This window comes from Gorilla gorilla, chromosome 23 (assembly GCF_029281585.2).
Source record: "Gorilla gorilla gorilla isolate KB3781 chromosome 23, NHGRI_mGorGor1-v2.1_pri, whole genome shotgun sequence".
Classification (NCBI taxonomy): domain Eukaryota; kingdom Metazoa; phylum Chordata; class Mammalia; order Primates; family Hominidae; genus Gorilla; species Gorilla gorilla.
In genome coordinates this window covers 30,997,961-31,021,735 of record NC_086018.1, presented here as the reverse complement: position 1 = coordinate 31,021,735, position 23,775 = coordinate 30,997,961, and the positions used below count along the sequence as shown (strand labels likewise).

General features: G+C 47.5%; 1 protein-coding gene across 8 annotated transcripts in view; it reads left to right on the top strand.

Annotated features, from left to right (window-relative positions):
* Nucleotides 1–23,775, top strand: part of SYN3 (synapsin III) — a 553,389-nt gene that overhangs the window by 54,455 nt on the left and 475,159 nt on the right. For all 8 annotated transcript variants that reach the window (XM_031005415.3, XM_019018272.4, XM_019018273.4 and 5 more), the window contains exon 3: nt 22,839–22,896. In XM_031005415.3, the coding sequence (XP_030861275.1) occupies nt 22,839–22,896 (58 nt within the window). The remainder of the gene's footprint in view (nt 1–22,838; nt 22,897–23,775) is intronic.

The window sequence follows — 23,775 nt, the reverse complement described above, 5'->3', positions numbered from 1 at the left end:
TCTCCCCAGCAAATGGATTTTTCTTTTCTATGACATTGTCAGGCTGCAAATTTTTCAAACTTTTATGCTCTGCTTCCTCTTGAATGCTTTGCTGCTTAGAAATTTCTTCTGCCAGATACCCTAAATCATCTCTCTCAAGTTCAAAGTTCCACAGATCTCTAGGGCAGGGGCAAAATGCTGCCAGTCTCTTTGCATAGCAAGAGTGACCTTTACTCCAGTTCCCAAAAAGTTTTTCATCTCCATCTGAGACCACCTCAACCTGGACTTCATTATCCATATCACCATCAGAATTTTGGTCAAAACCATTCAACAAGTCTCTGGGAAGTTTCAAACTTTCCCACGTCTTCTTGTCTTCTGAGCCCTCCAAGCCTCTAGGAAGTTCCAAACTTTCCCATATTTTCCTGTCTTCTTCTGAGCCCTCCAAACTGTTCCAACTTCTGCCTGTCATCCAGTTCCAAAGTCACTTACACATTTTTGGGTATCTTTACAGAAGCATCCCACTCTCTGGGGTACCAATTTACTATATTAGTCCATTCTCACACTGCTATAAAGAACTACCTGAGACTGGGTAATTTATAAAGGAAAACGGGTTTAATTGACTCACAGTTCCACATGGCTGGGGAGGCCTCAGGAAACTTACAATCATGGCAGAAGCCACCTCTTCACAGGGTGGCAGAAGAGAGAATGAATGAGTGCCAAGTGAAGGGGGAAGCGCATTATAAAACCATCAGCTCTTATGAGAACTCGCTACCACAAGAGCAGCAGCATGGGGGTAACTGCCCCCATGGTTCAATTACTTCCCACTGAATCCCTCCCACAACACATAGAGATTATGGGAACTACAGTTTAAGATAAGATTTGGGTGGGTACACAGTCAAACCGTATCAGTAGGCACCAAGTAACTATGTATTAACTGAATAAATGAATGCATCCCATTCATTAAATGTGCCAGATGCTCTGTTAGTCCAATGTGCATGTATATACGCTCATTCACTCCTTGAGACATTAACTTAGTTTGGGAATGATTAAATCTATGCTTTGCTATTTATAGTTTTTTTTGTTTTGTTTTGTTTTTTTGAGATGGAGCCTTGCTCTCTTGCCCAGGCTGGAGTGCAGTGGCACGATCTCAGCTTACTGCAACCTCCATCTCCCAGGTTCAAGTGATTCTTTTGCCTCAGCCTCCCAAGTAGCTGGGACTACAGGCAGGCGCCACCACGCCCGGGTAATTTTTTTGTATTTTTACTAGAGACAGGGTTTCACCATGTTAGCCAGGAGAGTCTCGATCTCCTGACCTCATGATCTGCCCACCTTGGCCTCCCAAAATGCTGAGATTACAGGTGTAAGCCACCGCACCCAGTGCTATTTATAGTATTTAATGCATACTCTATATAAAGTCAACATTAAAGTATATTCAGCAGATTCAGACCATCAGTCTGACTTTACTGCTTCCTGCTCAGAAATTGCCTCTTCTTAACCAGAGTGGTCATGTGAATCACCTGTCTTCCGATCCAGTGTGAATCATCTTAGGTGTTGCTGCTTGCTTAAGGGTATTTATCATGAGACTTTGTTTGTCTCTGCTTATGTGTTTATGTAAAGCATCACTATTAGGCTCTGAGCTTAGGGGTTGATGTCTGCTGGGGTGTTTCTTTTAGGCCCTCTGCCCTGAACAATGCCCATCTGCCTGGTAGTCAAAATGCCTGCATGGCCCTTGAAGTTTTCTCTCTCTCTTCAGCCCAACATTTGACCTTGATTTTGAGTGTTCTCTGCTGGCTGTGTTATCCCTGGCTCAGCTGTTTGTCAGGGAAGTTACATCTTTGCATGGAGGTTGAGCTTAATAAATGGCAGTATGGTGCAATGTTAAGAATACAGACATCAGAGCTAGGCTATCTGGGTTGAAATTCCATCTCTACCCTGAAGTGACTAATGACCTTTGTAAATTACTGCACCTAAATGGGAATAATGATGGTACCTATGTCATAGAGTTAATGTATGTAAGTAGGGTTAAGATCTGAGTTAGTATAACAGTGCATGGGATGTGCCTGGTAGACAGTAAGTACTGCATAAGTGTATATTATTATTGCTGACTATTGTGATCCTTCCTGTGTGACATTAATCATCTTAACAGTAGCCCCTTGTAGGCATGCCTGTTTAATTTCTTCATGCCAAATATACAGGGCAGTCTGGATTAGGATTTATCCCATTGTGCTATTTATTTAACCCATTGGTCCGTTGGTCACTCTTCCCTGTAGGTCCTGGGTGATAAAGTTGGGTCTTATTAATCTCTGTCCCTCCAGTGTCCATGTGGTATACAGTAGGGTAGGGGAACAGTGAATGAGGTTGAAATGCAATGAGTGGCCTCAGACATAACATTTAAATTTTGAATTTGATGTTCAGTCTCTCTATTCCACAGGAAGGACCAGTGTGTGAATTTTAGGCTGTGTGCAAGGGTAGGGACACAGCTTTGGCCAGAGGAGTTTTTCCCAATATATTTCAATCATTCGTCCTATGGCCACACTTTAATTAGGACTTGACAGTCTTTGTTTATGGTGTTCTTGCCCCTCAGTGGGTGAAAAAGGGGAGAAGTAAGAAACTAAGACTCATTAACTCATCTGGCAGTTGGCCCTGCAATTATTAGATGTTTGTGACAGAGACTTCCTACCGCCAACATACAGCTTCTCCCACAGAACTCCATCCTAGATTCTTCACGAACTTCCTAACCTCTCTGAATCTCAACACTTTCCCGGCTTTCTCCAAATTGATGCTGACTGCCTTAGAGTCTCTGTCCTGTCCTGAAGAATCCCGGAGAAATGCCTGTCCCCTGCCACCAGGAGCGGCCAGCAGGTGGCAGGGCAGCCCCACAATGCCTGGGCGGTTCTGCAGAGTCTTGCGCCTCTGGGCCAGCCCCCTCCCCAGCCCCTCCTGCACTGTGTGAGCTGTCTCCCAGGGGAGGAAGTGGTTAAAGGGAAGAAGCCAGCTCACAGGCCCCCTTCTTTCCCCTTTCAGATGATAATGAAGGGGAGAGAAGCTGCAGTCTGGACAGACAGTGAACCCACCCCCAACCCCAACAGGGACGATGATGCTGCCCCCTTTTCTCCCCTTCTCAGCCCTTCTCAGGAAGACAGACATTTCTCTGTCTTCCCATTCCTGGTCCAGGGCCTTCCAGTAGAATCAGGTTTTGTTGTGGACAGGTGGGGGAATTGCAGGATACCACTCTTCCCTGCCTGATGTGTCCAGCTTGTAGACTCTGAGTCAGCCTGGGTCCCTTGAGGACGATCCAAAACCTGGCCAGTGACCTGGAGAGAGACCTTTCATCTTCAGGAGAAATAGAGGGTCTCAAAGCCGTCTTTGCTGGGAGAACTCATGGCCAGGCATTTAAAGATACTCTGTCCTGTTGGGGGTGCCTGAGGAGACCAGCCTGGCTAGGTAAGGATGTAAGGCCTGGCTCCGGGTAGGTCTGAACTAAAGGTGATGCTCTCCGCTGGGATGGTGGGGGACAATCAGCAGTTTGTTTGTTTTTAAATGAGGTGGGGTTTCACTGTGTTGCCTAGGCTTGTCTTGAACTCCTGGGCTGAAGCGATCCTCCCACTTCAGCTTCCCAAAGTGCTGAGATTACAGGTGTGAGCCACCGTGCCCAGCCTCATCTGTAGGTTTGAGAACCACAAGGGAAAGGAGAATTATAATTAATTGATATCAAACTCAGTTCTCTTCAGCCCCACTGCCACTCCACTGCTTATCTTGCCTAGAATTTTCCAGCAGCTTCACTGGTCTGAAACCTCCCATCTTGAGTTCACCTCCTGGTTACCTTCCATGGGACTACCCAAGGGTCATCTTTCTGAAACACAAATCTGACCAGTTTCACTTTGCTCCTGCCTGCCCCCTCCCCATGCATCTCGTTTTATTAATATAATCCTGTGGTGGGGGAATCGTTGCCCTCAAAGTCATAAGCATGCCTGCCCTGCCCTCCCTCTAGTTCTGCCTCCAGCTCTGCTTCCTGTGCTTTTATTGTTTGTTTTTGTTTTGTTTTGTTTTTGTTTTTTAGAGACAGAGTCTCATTGTGTTGCCTAGGCTGGAGTGCAGTGGCGCAATCTCAGCTCACTGCAACCTCCGCCTCCGAGGTTTAAGTGATTTTCATGCCCCAGCCTCCTGGGGGTCTGGGATTGCAGGCACAGGCCACCACGCCCAGCTAATTTTTGTATTTTTAGTAGAGACGGTTTCATCTTGTTGGCCAGGTTGATCTCGAACTCCTGACCTCAAGTGATCTGCCTGCCTCAGCCTCCCGGAGTGCTGGGATTATAGGCGTGAGCCACCGTGACTGGCCCTGTCCTGTTTATTCTGCAGGAAGAGTAAGCAGCTTGTAGTTCTCAAACACACCTTTCTGCCTTAGTACATTCTGTTCCCTGTTACCTGGAATACCCTTCCCTATCTTGTACACCTGGCAAGTTTCCATTCATGTTTGAAATCCTGCTCAGGTGTCCCCTCTTCTGAGAATTCTTCCCTGACACACCCCACCCTGCAGTGTTAATATCGACCTCCCTCGTGTAACTTAAAACACACTTCATCATGCTGGCGCATCATACAGGCGCACATACCACACTGTATCTGTATTATAATCGTCTCTTCTGCAAGAACAAGGCCTGTCTCTTACTCTTCCTAATGTCCCTGGAGCTCAACACACAGTAACTGTTCAGTTAGCATATGTCATTGCCCTACCTTAGTCCAAGCAGGATAACTTGTACTGGGCATAATGGAGTCTGAAGCTCACCTCACCTTAGGGATCAGGAACACAGAACACACGGTGGAGGAGTTTCTATTTTTATTCACTTCTGTATAAAATCTTGGCTCTTTACTTACCAGGATGCCAGAGTCACTGTAAGGCTGCTATTTGAAATTGTTTTTTAAAAGGGGGATGGAGGGACTTTTTTTTTTTTTTTTTTACTGTTTCTATAGAATGTACCAGAATCCCAGGTTTGATTTTCAAAATCAAAACCTTTAACATGACCCAAAAAATAAAAAGACAGGTGGAGTTGGTGTACCTCCCTGCCCTCAGTTTATCCTACAAGGTCTCTGGAGCCTGGATAGAATGGGGAGGAGGGCTGTTGGGGGAGCAGTGAATAGAAGCTGTTCCTCCCCAGGTCACTGCGGTCCTCCCTGGGTGGCCTCTGGAGCCCTGGCTCTCCTGTCCTCTTACTCTACTGGTAGCCTTTTTCTCAGAAAATCTGCTCTTCCATTTCCGCAATGATCTATTGCTATCTTCGCTGTTATTGCCCACCCTTCCCAATGATTTCTTTTTTCTTTTATTTGTTGGGTAAGAAATTAAAAGGGTGTCCTTGGTTTGAAACCCTCTGAAACCCTCCTCAGCTACCATCCATCTGGTGGAGAGAATATCAGACTACACCTTCCTACCAAACAAGGATTAATGACACCCATTGGTAAGCACCTTGTGCATTTCTAGATTTTCCAAGAGTTATTACGCTGTATGATCATCACCTGTGTGCCCTCTACCACTATCTGCCCACCCACTTCTACATGGTGTCTGTATTTGCCCATGCCTAGAACAGGGCAGATAATAGGTACGTAGGAAATGCCTGTTGACTGAATGAGGAATTTGGGAGGTGGTGCGTTATTGGCAATGACAAGGTTGGGGGTGTGACAATCAAACTGAGGAATGACATTGGTGGCATTCTTTTTTTTTTTTTTTGAGATGGAGTCTCGCTCTGTCACCCAGGCTGGAGTGCGGTGGTTCAATCTCAGCTCACTGCAAGCTCTGTCTCCCGGGTTCACGCCCTTCTCCTGCCTCAGCCTCCTGAGTAGCTGGGACTACAGGCGCCCACCACCATGCCCAGCTAATTTTTGTATTTTTTAGTAGAGACGGTGTTTCACCATGTTAGCCAGGATGGTCTCGATCTCCTGACCTCGTGATCTGCCCACCTTGGCCTCCCAAAGTGCTGGGATTACAGACGTGAGCCACCGCGCCCGGCCGGTGGCATTCTTAAAATTCTCTTTTTCCCTCTCACCTTGACTCAATCCAGCTGAAAATCACATTGGCTGTTGTGGGAGCATTTACACTGTGGAAACTGGCAAATGCTAGAAAGCAGGGCTTTTTGTTCCCCCATCCAGAGAACTGGTTGTTAAGCATTTGCCGATGAGCAGGAGTTGACTGTCAGCTCATTTAAAGGTGAGGGGGGCAGAGCGTGGAGAAACCATGCACCTGCTCAAGGAGACAGAAGTGGGGCTGGGCTGGGACTTGAACTGGACTCATGTCGTAAAAGGAATTTCTGATGGTGCCACCCTCCTGCTGACCGCTGCTACTGCTTCAGTGTGTGGCACGAGATAGATGCTGAAGAGTGTTGGTCAAATGACTGAACAAGCACATGAATGACAGAGCTCTTTGAGGATGGGGTCGTGTCTGCATCATCATCTTTTGGCAAGCATCTGTGCACGTCCCCTGACCAGGGGTTCAATGGCTTTCATAGATTCTCTAATTTAGCTCTCCCAATAACTGTATGGGGCACCAGTACTATTCTCATTGTATACATAGGGAAGACTGAGGCTCTGAGTCCAAAATCAAAGCAAATGCTATTGACATCTGGGACCTGGCTCAGGCCCATCCAGAGGGCTAGCCTGGGCACCGCAGTTCTTATGCCACTCCCCGACCTCTCCCACCTGAAGCTCAGCCCCTCCTCTACTGCTCCTGAGGGTGTTGACCTCAGGGAGTAGGACCCTGGGGCCTCACACCCCGGCACACACCCAGTGTCTGAGAGCAGTGTGAGGCAACGGGTGGCAGCACTCCATGTTACAGTGCACAGCCAAGCGCAGGATTCCGGTGACCTCACCCTCAGAGGAAGGCGCCCCACCTCGAGCCAGGCAGCCCCGCCCTGCTGGAGCCCTCCGGGCAGCCAGAGCTTAAAGGGTGCCCAGGGAAAAGGGAATTCCTTTAGCCATACACATACTTACAAGTTCAGGTTTGCAAATTGGACCTTCTACAGAAATTGTCCTTGGATGTGCAGAGAATATTTTCCTCTTTTTAAAGCACCAAGGGATCTCAGGCAAGATCTTTTCTATTCTTTCCCGTATGTTTAGATATTAAAGATGTGATTTCCTAACACATGTCAGACATGATTCCCGAGAGTTAAATGGGAAAGAAGATAATACTCAAGAGAACTCTAGGCTGACAGGTGGTAGCGTGGGCTTGAAGTCCCAGCCACTCACTATCTCTGTGGTCTTGGCCAAGATACTGTACCTTTCGGCACCTCAGTTTCTTTGTCTGTAAAGTGGGATCACAATGCCACCACCTTCCCTATACCACTAACTTCACAGGGATGTTATGAGTGTCCAGTGAGAGTGCCGAGTTCCTCTCCTCCACAGCTGTTTTTCAGTGTAGGTGCTTAGTTTTTCAATGTAGATGTGAGTGACTTTGTTTGGTCCTACCCATATTGGACCAACTCTGACTCAAGGTCAGAGTTTATGCCTTTCCTATGCAACCACTGACCCTCAGAGCCCAGCACAGTGCCTGGCTAGGATAGATGGACGGGAGGCTGGGATAGATGGATGACTTAAGGAATGAATGGATACTCTTGCCAAAGTCTGTTACCATTATTAAGGGTAAATTCAGGATTGAGGATGCCCTGGAAGAGAGTCTTAGAAAATATTCAGTTGCCCTGGAATTCAGGGAGAGTACCTGATACTTGCGTGTTATTTCCAAGGCTTCCCCTCCTCCTTCTGGTGCAGCTGGTAACTCAGAGGCCAGTGTTTCCTTCAGGGGGAAAAAAAAGGCCGGATGCGGTGGCTCACACCTGTAATCTCAGCACTTTGGGAGGCAGATCACAAGGTCAGGAGATCGAGACCATCCTGGCCAACATGGTGAAACCCCATCTCTACTAAAAATACAAAAATTAACTGAGCGTGGTGGCGCATGCCTGTAATCCCAGCTACTTGGGAGGCTGAGGCAGGAGAATCACTTGAACCAGGGAGTCGGAGGTTGCAGTGAGCCGAGATAGTGCCACAACACTCCAGCCTGGTGGCAGAGGGAGACTCCATCTCAGAAAAAAAAAAAAAAAGCAGCTTCAGGCTGCTTTGACCGAAGGCATGAGGACTGCAGGGCATCTTGGCCTGTCCTTGTAAGGACTGCATTGGGTTTGATCAGCCCTGTGGTGATCAGGACATGCTGCGTCCACCTGTGCCACGTGGAGGAAGGATGGGGGGTGAACTCAGAGCTGGCACAACCAGCAGTGGCTTGGGGTAGGGTTGTCAGATTTAGCAAATAAAAATACAAGACACCCAGTTAATACTTAGATAGACAATGGATGAGTCTAAGTATATCCCATGCCATATTTGGGAGAGACTTATACTACAAAATGATGTATTGTTCATTGGAAATTTGGATTGGATGGAAAATTTGGATGTCCTGGATTTTATCTGGCCTCTCTGCTTATGGAGGGCAGCAACAAGAGACACTGCTGGCACTGCTACCACGGGGCCAGTGAGAGGTTGGCCTTAGAGCTTCCTTGTTTTCTGGCTGGGAAGAGCCAAACCAGATCCCCCTATTGACCGCATTCTCAGAGAGCAGCTTTCCTTGCCTGTGAGGAGGGCTGTCCGCCACCAGCAGGGAGGGAGGGAGCAAAGCTGAGGGGACAGTCCAGAGCCAGACGGCCTGGGTACTGTGGGCTCTGGTCCCTGTTTTCCTTCTCAGTTATGTGACCTTGGGCAAATCCAACCTCCGAACCTCACATTCCTCAGCAGGAAGGCAGGATCATGGAATATCTTCTTGGAAGGGTAACTGGAAAGATTAGAGATAATGACATGGGTGGAGCTGGTACACGGCTTAGGCTGTCCTAAGAGGCCCTGAAATGGTAACTGTTATTAACAATTAATTGCAATTACTAATTGCTGGTGAATATAATCATTGTGGAAGCCAGGGGGAAGGAAGCCACTTGGCCTGCCTCTCAGCTCAGCTGGATGTGCTGGAGGGCTGTCTTCCAGAAGCCCTAGAGGAGGGTGTCGAGATCCTGGCGGGCTGGCAGTCCCTCCGCTGCGAGGATGAGGTGCCGACTCCAAGTCAGTCCCCTCCTCCTAGAGTTGGTTGAGAGGCTTAGAGTGGAGACACACAACTCTCTGTTGAAGACACTTGGCTCTGAGGAACAAAATCCTTGTGCCTCTCTCCACCGCTTCCCCTACCCCTAAGGCTCTCCTTGAACAAGGGCAGGCCCTGCCTGTTTGTGTGGGGAAATGAAGGAGTTTCTGGGATGGCTGGAGGGGCTGGGGGTGGAGATAGGAAGGGCCTAATGAAGGGAGTTTTGTCACTTTCTGCTTGCTTCATTCCATGACTCAAACACACCACCCAACACCACCTGGAGGGGCTCTGGACTTCATTCCTCTCCCTCTGGGCACCCACGCCGCACCCCCTGCCCCTCCCTACCCCCTCGCCGTCCTGGCCCTGGTGTCTGGGGGAGGGAGGGGTCCTGGGCATTCCTCAGCAGCCTACCCCGTCGCCTGGAGACAGCTCCGTTTTCCCAGGCCCGGCCCCTTTTATCAGGGAGACAATGTGCACACAGTGAGGGCCTTGTGCGGCACCCAAGCCCCGAGCCCTTTGACTTGAGGAATTTTTCAAGTGCTGACCCCTCTCCGTGAGGTCTACACACTGTCCAATCCAGCGGCCCGGTGCCCCTGCTGCTTCCTACCCAGCTCTTTCGGGGAGGAGGGGGGAACAGTGAAGAGTTGTTACCCCCGCCCTAGTGGAGTCTTAGGGGAGAGCTTCACCCTCGGAAACAGGAGCTGGAAAATCTGGGGGAAATGGCTTTGAGCAGAAGAGAGTGTGGGGAGAAATCTGATGGGTGCTGTTTCTTCCTAAATTTCTCTCTTCTTGGCTGCCTTTCTAAAGAACTCTGCAGATGCTGTGGGGTCTTGAGGCTGGTGCTGAGGGATCACCTTCTCTGGCCTCTGTTTCTCCTATGTGAAACAGTGAGGTTGGACTAGGAGCATGGCCCCCAAAAGACTTTCTATCACAATACATTCAGATTCCCAGGCACCATCTACACCCTCTGTGTTGGATACAGTTCTTTGCATGAAAAAGAAATAGACTTTGGGCCGGGCATGGTGGCTCACGCCTGTAATCCCAACACCTTGGGAGGCCAAGGCGGGTGAATCACAAAGTTAGGAGTTCGAGACCAGCCTGGCCAATATGGTGAAACCCCATCTCTACTAAAAATACAAAAATTAGCAGGGCGTGGTGGCGGGATGCTGTAGTCCCAGCTACTCGGGAGGAGAATCACTTGAACCCAGGAGGTGGAGTTTGCAGTGAGCCGAGATCACGCCACTGCAATCCAGCCTGGGTGACAGAGCAAGACTCCGTCTCAAAACAAAACAAAACAAACAAACAAAAGAGATTTATTGAAAATGTATGGGGAAGCTTGCAGAAGCAAAGGAAAATAGGGAGACCTGAGTGTCAGAAAGATGGTGCTGTTGGGTCCCTGGATCCCTGGGCCCCTCTACAGATCTAGGTGGCAGGAACAGTCTCGGGATAAATCAGCTCCTGCTTGCTTTCATCCTTGTTTCTCTCTGTTCAAAAATCAGATTCCTGGGGAAGAACAAGCCCGGCTTGTTCTACTCCTTGCTCTGCGGGCACTTTGGGACAGTCCCACCAGGACTGCACAAAAAGAAGGCTTGCTTCCATCAATGCGAATGCAAATAGAACTGCTGTTACCAGAAGAAGGCAGAATGGATACAGGACAGGCCACACGGAGACGTCCCCCTGCAATGATGGAATCAGAATATCTAGACTGGAGCTCAGGAGATGAATTTTTTTTTATTTTTATTTTTTTTTGAGATGGAGTCTCGCTATGTCACCCAGGCTGGAGTGCAGCGGAGTGATGTTGCCTCACTGCAACGTCCGCCTCCCAGGTTCGAACAATTCTCCTGTCTCAGCCTCCCCAGTAGCTGGGACTACAGGCACATACCACCACGCACAGCTAATTTTTGTATTTTTAGTAGAGACGGGGTTCCACTATATTGGTCAGGCTGGTCTTGAACTCCTGACCTCAGGTGATCCAACTGCCTTGGCCTCCCAAAGTGCTGGGATTACAGGCGTGAGCCACCACGCCTGGCCGAGATGAATTTTTTAAGTGGTGTAAAGCCAAGTTTAGAAACCCCCCAAGCTAGAGGACTTGTTTCATGATGCTCCCACCTGGTAGAACTGGAACCAGTGGGGGAAAACAAAGAGGGAGACATATTTAAGCTCAGTATACAGAAAATTCATCTAATTGGCAAAGTCATCCAGAGACTGAGTGGGCTGCCTGGTGAGGGAATGAGCTCCCCTCAAGTGCAGGTGTTCAGACACAGCTGGGCTACCCATTTGGGAAAAATAATGGGGCTTAGACCATGAAAGGGTCAGGCTGCAAGCCTTTAAAAAGGAGGCTCGGCCCTGAAGCCTTTTGTTTTCTCTCTGATGTCTTCTCTATCACTTCTCATGCCCTTGCCTTGGGCAAAGTCTGAGGAGTTTCTGCGTTTCACTTGTGAGTCGTGTTTTCTCCTCCACAACCTGGTTTTCTGGCCCAGGCCCTCCAAGTGACCTTTTTTCCAAAGAGTCCCTCGGATGCACGGGTCTTCTTGAGCAATAGCTACTCCTGGGGTGGAGTAGATTTCTGCCTGAGTTACAGCCTTGCCCTGGGGGAGGCAGGGCTCTGGGCAGATGCCAGCCTCATTACAGAACGTCTAGGAAGCCCTGGGGCCTGTGGAGGCCTGCCTGGGACGTGCATCTTCGACAGGAGAGAGGCCATCTGTGGTGGCAGGAGAAGGGATGGTGCTTCATTTCCATTTTCCTGACTTCCTGCCCTGGGTTTGCAGAAGGGACAGGAGTGTGGATTTCCTGAAGATTTGCACTAAGCTAATTGCCATCTTCAGAATAGGCTTAGCGAAATTAGGGGTTGTCTGTGCAGCTGCTCAGAGGGGACAAATCAGTCCGTGAGTGAAGGGGCAGGTGGTAGGAAAAAGCACAGGCATAGAGAAATATTTCCCTGCTATAAGAAAAACAGCAGCATAGGCTCTATGACAGATGATATCTGCCACTTGGCTTCAGCTGCAGAGAGATGACAGGGAGCACTGGGAACTGTGTTGGGCGTCAGAACCGATGTCTCCTCTGAGGCAGCAGCTGCAGGCCCTGCAGCCAGTTTTTACCATGTGGGAATAAGGGCCTGGTGTTGTCGAGTTATTGATTTTCAAGAAAAGTCAGAAATCTGAATTTTTATATGAATGTTCTATTATTATTATTATTATTTGAGATGGAGTCTCACTCTGTTACCCAGGCTGGAGTGCAGTGGTGCAAGCTTGGCTCACTGCAACCTCCGCCTCCCGAGTTCAAGCTATTCTCCTGCCTCAGCTTCCCTGGTAGTATGCACCACCATGCCCGGCTAATTTTTTTTTTTCTTTTTTGGAGACGGAGTCTCACTCTGTTGCCCAGGCTGGAGTGCAGTGGCACTATCTCGGCTCACTGCAACCTCTGCCTCCTGGGTTCAAGCAATTCTCCTGCCTCAGCCTGCTGAGTAGCTGGGACTACAGGCACCACGTCCAGCTAATATTTTTTGTGTTTTTTTAGTAGAGACAAGGTTTCACTATGTTGGCCAGGATGGACTTGATCTCTTGACCTTGTGATCTGCCCGCCTTGGTCTCCCAAAGTGCTGGGATTACAGGCGTGAGCCACTGCGCCCGGCCAATTTTTTTTGCATTTTTAGTAGAGACGGGTTTTCGCTATGTTGGCCAGGTTTGTTTCGAACTCCCCACCTCCAGTGATCCGCCCACCTCAGCCTCCCAAAGTACTGGGATTACAGGTGTGAGTCACCTTGCCAGCAAATATTCTATTTTAAAAGTATACAATTTATGTGCAACGAAACAAGACTGTGGATTCTATGAGGTCTACTAGTTGACAACTTCTGATAAAGAAGACAGGAGTCAGAGTAACTATTTGGTCTAGTTCCTCTTTTGGGACTATCTCCTGGCTAGACAGTAAAAACCAGGATGCAAGGGGGCTGTTTTGTTCAGTGCAATTTCAAGGGCCTGTGTAGCACAGTGCTGAGAATATAGTATGTCCTAGATGAATGGATATGTGGATGGATGGGCGAATGTGTGGATGGATGGGTAGATGGGTGGGTAGGTGGGCGGATGGATGGATGGATGGATGGATGGGTGGATGGATGGATGGATGGATGGATGGATGGATGGATGGGTGGATGGATGCATGGATGGATTAATATGTGGATGGATGGGTGGATGGATGGATGGATGGATTCATGGATGGATTCATGGATGGGTAGTTGGGTGGATGAATGGATAATAAATGGTCTTAGCCTCTCTTTCAGTGCTCTGCACTTTTCACCTTGACATGCTCCACTTTCCCTTGCCAAACAAGACACACAATATCCCCATCATCCCCTTATCCTCCTTATGCCGTCAAAAACCCTTTTCTGGGATGATCAGATGTTAGTCACTTGCACCTTGTCATGAATTACTTTTTAGTATATTACCTTTCCTGTGGGGATTTCCCCAGGTGGGCCCTTAGTAGATGCTCAATAAGTGTTTGCTGAAGGCATGATGTAGCCTTCCAAACGTTAACCCTTTCTGTGGTATGAAGAGTGTGAACTTGCAGACATCTGTAGGAATGAGGGTGACATAGTGCTGTGTCTTTAGAGAGGAGAGGGGTAGAGGGAGTGGGTGTTTGATGACTTTTTTTTTTTTTTTTGAAGGTGGAGTCTCACCCTGTCACCCAGGCTGGAGTGCAGTGGCTTGATCTTGGCTCACTGCAACCTCCGCCTCCTGGGTTCATGCATTTTTCCTGCCTCAGCCTCCTGAGTAGCTGGGATTACAGGCGCATGCCACCATGCCCGGCTAATTTTTGTATTTTTAGTAGACACGGGGTTTCACCATGTTGGCCAGGCTGGTCTTGAACTCCTGACCTCAGATGATCCACCCGCCTCGGCCTCCCAAAGTGCTGGGATTACAGGCATAAGCCACCGTGCCCGGCCCTGATGACTTTATTTACCCTAAAGGCCTACACTGGAGAGGAAGGGAGTTCCCAGGGATTAGACAGGGAAGGTCTCCATCATGCTCGACACCAAGCGGGGTTTCATTTAGAGCAAGGCAGATGCTGCCATCTACCTCCTCTTGGAGAGAGAAAATGACCTGTCATGTTCTTAGGGACATACCCAGCTGCCCTCGACCCTCCACCCATCATGTTGATGCACAGGAGGGAAAGAGATGAACATTAGTTAAACACCTGCCATGTGTCAGGGGTATCATTCATGGGGTCCTTACAGCAGATGTAGTAATGTCCTTATTTTTACAGTTAAGGAAACCAAGGTTCAGGAAGGTTGACACTGGCCTGAGGCAGCACTGGAAATAAATAGCTGAAAGGGACCTGGGCTTGTCTCCAAGGCTAGTGGTGCTCACACACTTCCTTACCTGGGGAGATCAAGTTCTACCCCTGCAGCCCATCAGGGAGCAGCTCATTTGCTAGCACATTCTTGGCAGGTTACAGAGGCCCTTAAATCTGTGTCTTCATATAATCCTGTTGACAACCGTGTGAGTAGATCTTCTTATCCCCATCTACGGAAGAGGAAGCAGAGGCTGGTCCAAAATCAGGCAGCAGGTGCCAGAGCTGCCAACTCAAACCCAGGTCTTCTGCTCTGTGCCTGTTGTACATTAAAGGACACACCCAGGAACATTCATCTCTCTCCTGGGTGCCCCCAGGACGTACCTACTTCCTTTGCCCTTGCCCGTGTCCTTTTGGCAGACACACACATCCAGATCCTGCTGCACTCATCTTTGCAGCCCTGGCAAAGACTAGGTACCAAACATTGGATGGATGGGTGGACGGTGACCTCAGGAAGGTGACCCCTGACCTTCAGACTGAGTTGGCTGCTTTTTCTGTGGGCTGAGGGGGATATTTGTGTGAATGCTCTGTGTGGTCATTTTCTATTTTTGTGTCTGTCCCTCCCATTAGGTAGTAAGCCCCCTGAGACCAAGAGCTAGCTATGTTGTCTTTGCGCTTGTTTCCTTAAAGCCTGCAGACTCTGGCACATGGTAGGTGGTCTATCTGTGTATGTTCATTGTCTTTGAAAGAAGCCTTTTCTACCAACTGAAGTCCAGTTTCCCCTGCACCCCACATCTTATCCTCAATCACATTGGTTGTGCATTTTATTCATAGTACTCTTCTTTTTATCTATTTATTTTATTATTATTATTATTATTATTATTATTATTATTATTTTGAGACAGAGTCTTGCTCTGTTGCCAGACTGGAGTGCAGTGGCGAGATCTTGGCTCACTGCAACCTCCACCACCCGGTTTCAAGCAATTCTCCTGCCTCAGCCTCCCAAGTAGCTGGGATTACAGGCATGCACCACCATGCCTGGCTAATTTTTGTATTTTTAGTAGAGATGGCGTTTCACCATGTTGGCCGGGATGGTCTTGATCTCTTGACCTCGTGAACCGCCCACCTCGGCCTCCCAAAGTGTTGGGATTACAGGCATGAGCCACTGTTCCCGGCCTCAGTGTCTTTCAAAGAAGCCTTTTCTACCAACTGAAGTCCAATCTCCCCTGCACCCCACATGTTATCCTCAATTCCATTGGTCGTGCATTTTATTCGTAGTACTCATTCTTTTTATCTGTTTATTTATTTATTTTTTGTCTTTTCAATAAGCATGTAAGCTCTCCAAGAACAAGGACTACATCTGCCACTGTATCTGCTATATCTACTCCTATGCCTGGTGTGGTGCCTAGTCCACATAAGGCTCAATAAATAGTGATTGAATGAGGGAGTGAATAAGTGATGTGAATTGTGGTCAGATCCTGCCCACAAAAATGTCCTTCTCTATCGTTCTCAGAGGCAAAAGGTGGGGATCATTTGTCACATCCTGTGGCTCGGGGCCCTGTTATGTCTCAGTTTTTTGCCTCCGCAGATCCCCATACAGGCATAGGGAGTCTCATCACTCTTAGTGCATTCCTTCCCTTCCTAGTTCATTGGAACTTGCTAATTGCATGGAGGACTGAGAGGCTGCACCATTGTTTGGGGTTGAGGGGGGGGGGTTCCTCCATCTGGCAATGGGAAGGTGCCAGGAGGGTGAGCTGTTCTCAGGAGAAAATAATGGAGCTAGAATCAGATCTTGGGTCCCTTTGCATTCCAAGGTCTTTCTTCTGCCACACCTCTGCCCATCCAGCCTGCCACGTGACTCTCTTGCTAACTGGCAAAGTCTCTGAGTGTTTTGCCTTCATTTTCTGCACAGCCCATTGGTTGTCTTCCCTGCTTCTGCCTGAGCCACAAATCAGCAACTGACATGTTGCATCAGAAACATGAAAATCTCTTTCTCTATTTCCACCCCACCCCCAGTGGGGGTGGCCTGCGGAGAGACAGCTGCCCCTGGGACAGGACATTCCTGACCTCTCCTTCCTTGGAAGGACATCACCAAGCCCTGGCTGCGTTAAGTCTACATACAGAATCGATTTATTGGAAAACAGTCCTGTTTGAACACAGATCCTGTTTGTATGAATTCCCCTTCTTCTGCCCCTGCTGCAGCCACAAAAGAGCCCCGTACCCATTCCTCATCAATCTCTCTCATACACACTTCCCACCTCCCTCAACTAGGGATTTCCCACCCCAGGCAGCACCAGTTTTATAATATTCTTCTTCCTGGGGCCTCAGATGTGGCAGTAAAATATGAGACCACCCACAGAGAGAGAATCTTCGTGGAATCCAGAGCTCCCCCGACCTTCTTCCCCAGGCCAAGGACTTGATTGATAGGCTGAGGTATTCAGGGAGCTCGTTATGAGATTGAACGTATTAGGGCGTGAAGAGGAGGCAGCCATGAGAGACAGAGCCCTTAGGCACAGCGGGTCCATCCATTTTGCCTGAGATCAAACAGCCAGTCAATTACAGAGGCAGCAACCCCAGCCCCCAAAGGCATCTAGAATTCCAGACCATCCCTACCCTTCCCTCTGCCAGACAGAACCGTTCAGAGGCGGCTCAAGCCTGAATGAGCCCCCGGCAAGGAGGCAGCAGTCTGTGTGGCCCATCAGGAGACAGACTTCTGACTTGCAGCCAGGCGGGGGGTTGGACTCCCTGACCCTCAGCTTCAGCCCCAGTCCATCTGCCAGGCCCTGCAGTAAACATTCCAGAGATGGGCAAAACAAATGTTTCTCCTGGGAAGGTGAGGTCTCATCAAGACCACAGCTGCTTGGGTGGTATTGGTGTAGTGCAAAGTGCTTCAGGTTCCAGGTTAGAATCAAGTCGAGGAATGCCAGTTGCGCAGGTTGGCCTCGTACACACCCCCACATCGCAGTGGCTGTAGACCTGTGAATGTATTACAATGGTATGCCAGTAGATGGCAGTCAAGTGTCTCCAGGAAAGGCCGGCCTACAGACAGTATTTCCTTACCCGGTCAGCGAACATTTGTTAAGCCTGTTGTCCTGTGCCCTAGCTCATGGTGCTGGATACTGGAGACACAGTGAGCATGGAGACTCAGTTTCTGGTTTCCAGGAGCTCACAGACTATATGTTTGGGGGCAGAGGGCAGCTAAGTGATGTGTAATGACAACGTGAAGTGCTAAGGGCTGGAATGGTTGTAAGTGCAGCGTGCTGTAGGAACCAAGGGAGGACGCTCAGCCGAGCTAGGGAAGGGGGTGCTGTCAAGGAAAACTCAACAAAGTAGATATCACTCATAGGATCTTGAAACATGAGAAAGAGACAATCAAGGAAGCGCCAAGCAGAGGTGAAGGCCTGTGCAGAGGTTCAGAGGCAGGACAGCACAGGGAGTATTTAGAGAAGCGCAGGAATTTGGATGCAACCATGAAATAGACAGCAAACTGGAGGGGAAGCAGACTCCCAGTCAGCACGGTCCAGATCATGAAGGACGCCAGGGCTCTGGACTGGATCCAAAAAGTCTGAAAGACCACTTAGTGTCTCCAGGAAAGGTACCCAAATTCTTCCCTCTAGAGTTTGGGTACCCAGATCACTTGTGTGACTTTGAGCAGAGACTTCTCCATCTGGAACACGTTGGGAGCAATCCCTGCCCTACCACCCCTCAGGGTTGGCATGAGGGTCAAATAGGAGGAAGGATGTGAAGGGTCTGGCTGTCCTTATAGGCCAAGGCCACCTCTTTGTCCCCATCACCAGCCATCACTCCTTGCACCTGTGAGACAGATCAAAGCAAGGTGAGTCATAATTCTGCTTTGTAACCCCCAAGTGGGTAAGATTGTTTTGTTTATTTGTGGGTCCCCAGCATGCAGCACCCACTAGGCACAGGGTAAACACTCGATAGCTCTTTGCTCTTGTGGATTCTGTTTCAGGCCGTGGGCTACATACTTTGCAGCTTACTGTGTGCCAGGAACTATTCTCAGTGCTTTGTATGCCTTGTTTCATTTAATCCTCATAACAACCCTGTGAGGTGGCTACTACTATTAGCCTTATTTCCTAGGTGTGGAAACTAAGGCATTCAGAGGTTGGCTTACCCAAGCTTGCACAAGTGAGTGGAGGAGTTGGGGTCCTATCCAGGCTGTATGCCCTGAAGCCATTGCACTTGACTGCCTTGTTGCATAGAGGATTATGTGACTTTCTCACCACACCCTTCCCTGGTAGTTACTGTCACCACTTGACAAATGAGGAAACTGAGACCCAGAGGGCTAAGTGTCTTGTCTTAGAACACATGGTCAGTAAGTAGTAGAGCTAAGATTTTGCCCAAGCCTGTGTGATTGCAAATCCATGTTTTTTTTCCCAGTATGCTGGTGATTGTAATGATAGGTTACCATTCCCGGTCCCAGGCCCACCCAGTACTTCTTTTAAATTTGGAGCTTGGATTTAAAAGCAAGTGATTTTTAAATCCACAAAGGATGCCTACCTTGGATCCTGCTCTGGTCCTTATTAGCCACACCTCTCTTGACAGGCAGAGGAGTTAGGAGTGAGGGGATGTTCCCACCAAGACCCTACAAATTGCACTCTTAGGCCATGCCCTGGGTACCCAAACTCTAGAATTCCCTCCTCAAAGGGACCTTAACCCAACTTCAGAGCCTATATAGGCCAATTCCTTCGTCCATTTTCCAAGGGGTGGCCAAAGGACAACCATTTGGGGAGGGGAAGGGAGTAGATGAAGCTTGGCCACGTGGTCTGGGCAATCCGCATACCCGCACCAGGAGCCTCAGTGGTGCAGGACAGAGGAGAGTGGGTGGGGAATTAAGGAAGATCTTGGGTGAGGTCTGAGAACCAAGAGCTGGCAATCCTTGTGCTGCCATGTGCTGGGTAGAGTGCAGAGAATTCTGAGAAGTTTACATTCTGAGTCTTTAAGGTCATTATGAAATTGTATCTGCCAAGGAAGGGAGACAGACTCTTTTTTTCTTTTTTCTTTTCTTTTTCTTTTTTTTTTTTTTGGATGGAGTTTCATTCTTGTCGCCCAGGTTGGAGTACAATGGCGCAATCTTGGCTCACTGCAACTTCTGCCTCCCAGGTTCAAGCGATTCTCCTGCCTCAGCCTCTCCTGCCTCAGCTGGAATTACAGGCGCCCACCACCACTCCTGGCTAATTGTTTGTATTTTTCGTAGAGATGGGGTTTCACTATGTTGGCCAGTCTGGACTCCAACTCCTGACCTCGTGATCCGCCTGCCTCAGCCTCCCAAAGTGCTGGGATTACAGGCATGAGCCACCATGCCCGGTGGACAGATGCCTTTTATTTAAATGTTTTCTGGCTTGATTTTGTCAATTTTAAATATTAGACATATGACACATAGGTTTCCATTTGTCGCTTTGCCCCAGGCGCTGCAAATACTAGACATGGGCTTGTCCTGGTGTCTGGAATTTGCTGATACTACCTTTAAGGATTACGATAAAATTCACAAACTGTATGAAAAGATTATCTTTGCATGAGGCTGTCCACACGGGTATTTATTTGAAGACCATTGCTGAAAGAAAAAAAAATCAAAATCTTGCTTTCGAAGTCATACTAATAGTTCCTTTCCTACTAAACTACCACCTAGTTGACATCTAAGCCCATCAGGACGTAAGAAAAAGTGGTGCTAATATCAGAGCTGTCAGTCAGTTTTGGGAAGAGATTAACTCCACCAGCATCAGCTAAGAGTAGGTAGAGAGACTTTGGAAGCAGGCTGAAGCAGTTAGTGAATTTGTAGAAAGGATTCTTTCACAAATGGAAGGCTGAAAAATAATGGGTGATGACATCCATCTTCCAAGGAAAAGAATAGGAGACTAAGAAGGTTGTTTAATGCTTAAAAAATTATCCATTAGAAATAAATCACGTGGCTGCATCCAGCTGATGGGAGAGTTGGGGTACACATTTTTATGTACCAATCTGTCAACTCTCTTACTGTGGGAAAAGGGGAGAATGAGTATTAGGAAGCAAAGAGCTGTCTCCGTCCCAGAGAAGGTTTATGGAAATGCTTAACACAATGCTCAGTTCACAGCAAGTCACCAAGAACTATTAGTGTCATCATACCAATAATCAAAAAGAGAAAATGGAAACTTTGTTACTTTTTGTGAGACGATATCCAAACCTATAAAGACCCCAATTTTCACTGCTATTTTTCAGAGTTGAGCAAAAGCACAGATATGGAATTAGAAGTCCTGGGTTCAAATCCCTTAGGCAAAATATTTAGTCTCTCTGGGTTTCAGTTTCTTCATCTGTAAGTTGGAAATAATGATATCTACTTTGTGGTGGTGGTTGTGAGCATTAATGAGAAAGGCTGTAGGTTAAACTCTATAGCAGAGTTTCTAGCACAAGAGTTGATACTCAACAAGTGTTTTTTCATCAGTCCATTCACTCATGTATTCATTCAACAAATATTAATCAATTTCCTATTATGTGTTAAGCACTCTGGTAGGTGTTAGGAAGAAAGTGATGAATACAATAGGTTATTTCTGACCTCAAGGAGCTGTGGTATAGTTTAGTGGTACACAGACATTAAACACAGTTACTAATTATAATTATTGTTGTAATAAATAGTATGAAAACAATATGAAGAGACTCTCAGTATAGAGATGAATCATAGGTCAGGATTAGGGTGCTTATGGAGAAAAATCACCAGGTAAATGAATTTGAGAAATAATTAAAATGTAGAATCAGTGAGTGTAGGGATGATGTCTAAACAATGGGTAGATAGGGATGTCATGTACTGATGATGGGGAAGACAGAGGCAGGGATGTAGAAGGAAGTCTGTGGAAGGAAGGAAGGAAGGACGGACGGATGGCAGATAGACAAAGGAACAAATGAGGACTGCTTTATTAGACAAATAGAAAAATAGAGAAATGGGTGAGACTGGATAGATCAATAATAAGTCTTTGGTGGAGTATGTGGGGCATATAGGTATAACTCAGTAAAACAATACTGCATTATTTATTTTTGTAGGATTCTCTTTTTTGGATAGTTAGAAGATTTGGATAATGGGCGTCACTAAAACATTGATTTTTGTTAAGAGTTAAAATGCCATAACATTTTTAATGTTAAAAGAACACAAACATATATACTTGAGAATGAAACTGGATCAAACAAAACTGTATTTTCTAAAGTCTTTAAATTACACACTTTCTAGCAATCATCATCCTTTTATACATTCAACATATTTCTGAAGACTAAATTGGAGGGTTGGAGGATACCAAGATAAACCATGTGTGGTTTTGCCTTCAAAGGGTAGGGGAGACAGGATTAACATATATGTGAAGATAACATGATGAAAATCATGAATTTAAGAAAAATATGGATAAACATCCTTTAATTCTTTTAAAATTGATACATAATAATTTACATATTTATGGGGTACGTATTGGTGTTGTGATACATGTAATGTATAATGATTAGATTAGGATAGTCAGCATAGCCATCATTTCAAACCTTTTTATGTGGGATCCTTTTTCTTATTTAATCCTCAGAGTAACCCTTAGAAATATGTAGCACAATTATTATTATTATTATTGTTTGAGACTGAGTTTTGCTCTTGTTGCCCAGCTGGAGTGCAGTGGCGTGATCTCGGCTCACCGCAACTTCTGCCTCCCGGGTTCAAGCGATTCTCCTGCCTCAGCCTCCCGGGTAGCTGCGATTACAGGCATGCGCCACCATGCCTGGCTAGTTTTGTATTTTTAGTAGAGATGGGGTTTCTCCATGTTGGTCAGACTGGTCTCGAACTCCTCACCTCAGGCAATCCACCTGCCTCGGCCTCCCAAAGTGCTGGGATTACAGGCGTGAGCCACAGCGCCCGGCCTGTAGCAAAATTATTAATATCATTATTTTACAGATGCTAAAACTGAGATGCAAAGAGGTCAAGTGACGTGACAGAACTAGAACTTGAGCCTCCAATCTTCTTATCCGCCATCTCCCCTCTACCACACACCATCTATAAAGAATGAGAAAATCGGCCAGGCGCGGTGGCTCACGCCTGTAATCCCAGCACTTTGGGAGGGCGAGGTGGGTGGATTGCCTGAGGTCAGGAGTTTGATACCAGCCTGACCGACATGGTGAAACCTCATCTCTACTAAAAATACAAAAACTAGCCGGATGTGATGGCAGGCACCTGTAATCCCAGCTACTCGGGAGGCTGAGGCAGGAGAATCGCTTGAACCTGGGAGGCAGAGGTTGTAGTGAGCCGAGACTAGGCCATTGCACTCTAGCCTAGGCAACAAGAGTGAAACTCCATCTCAAAAGAAAAAAAAAAAGACTGAGAAAATCAGTAGTGAAGGTGGGAGGAGACAGTAGGATGGCTGAGGATGTGTCTCAATGTGCACCTCTGGGGTAAGGCCTTTGGGAGAAGGGAGAAAAGAGTAAAACAGCCTGCATCCTTACTCAGCTGATTTCTTCCCCTTTACAGGTCAAAGTATTTCCATGGGAAGAAGGTGAATGGAGAGATTGAGATCCGAGTGGAGCAGGTAGGTGGGAGCTGTGTCTTTAGCACTGTCATCTGACCTTTTCTGCCGCTGGGGCTGTTCTTACATGCAATCTTGGTCCCCATCTTATGTGGTCATAATGAGCCAAGATTACCAGAAAAGTCCAAGCTTATACTTGGGAGTCTCAATAAATTTCAGAATTGTTTGGGCCAGTGGTTTCCAACCTTTTATGTTTTAGCAGAGACCCTTTCTTCAGGGGAAATGTCAAATAGGAACTCATTCTACAAAAGAGAGGCACGTAGAGCTGCTCTGATGGAAATGGGCAGGTGGAGCCCAACTTCTGTCTGTTCTATACCGTTCCTTTTGGCCCCTGGGGCATCTCCTTGCAGCCACCTGGGCTAGAGAGCATAGTTTAGGAACGTAATGAAGGGCCTTGAATCCTGCCTCTCTCATTTTCTAGGTTTTGGGTAGGTGACTTAATCTCTCTCTGCCTTGATTTCCTTATATCATTGTGGGGATTAAATTATTTAAAACCTCAGAAGGGACCAGAATTGCAAATACTATCTCTTGCTATTGCTATTAATATCAATATCCAGGTCCCTCATTTTATGTGGAAAGAAACACAGATTTTTTTAGGGCTGTGTAGGGAGGCAGTGGCAGAATCAGGAGTGGAAGGTGTGGTCTCCTGGCTCCAGATCAAAGCTTTCTCCTATTCGTTCAGCGAGGACCTCCTGTCTGCCAAACACTGTGCTCAGCCTTAGGAGAGCACATTTGAGCATAGGTTCTAGAGCCATACTCCAGGTTTGAATCCTAACACTGCCCCTTACTAACCTTGTGACCTTGGTTGAGCAATACTTACACTCTCTCCAGTTCAATTTCTTCATCTGTCCAACTGGGGCAATGATAGCATCAGCCTGTGTT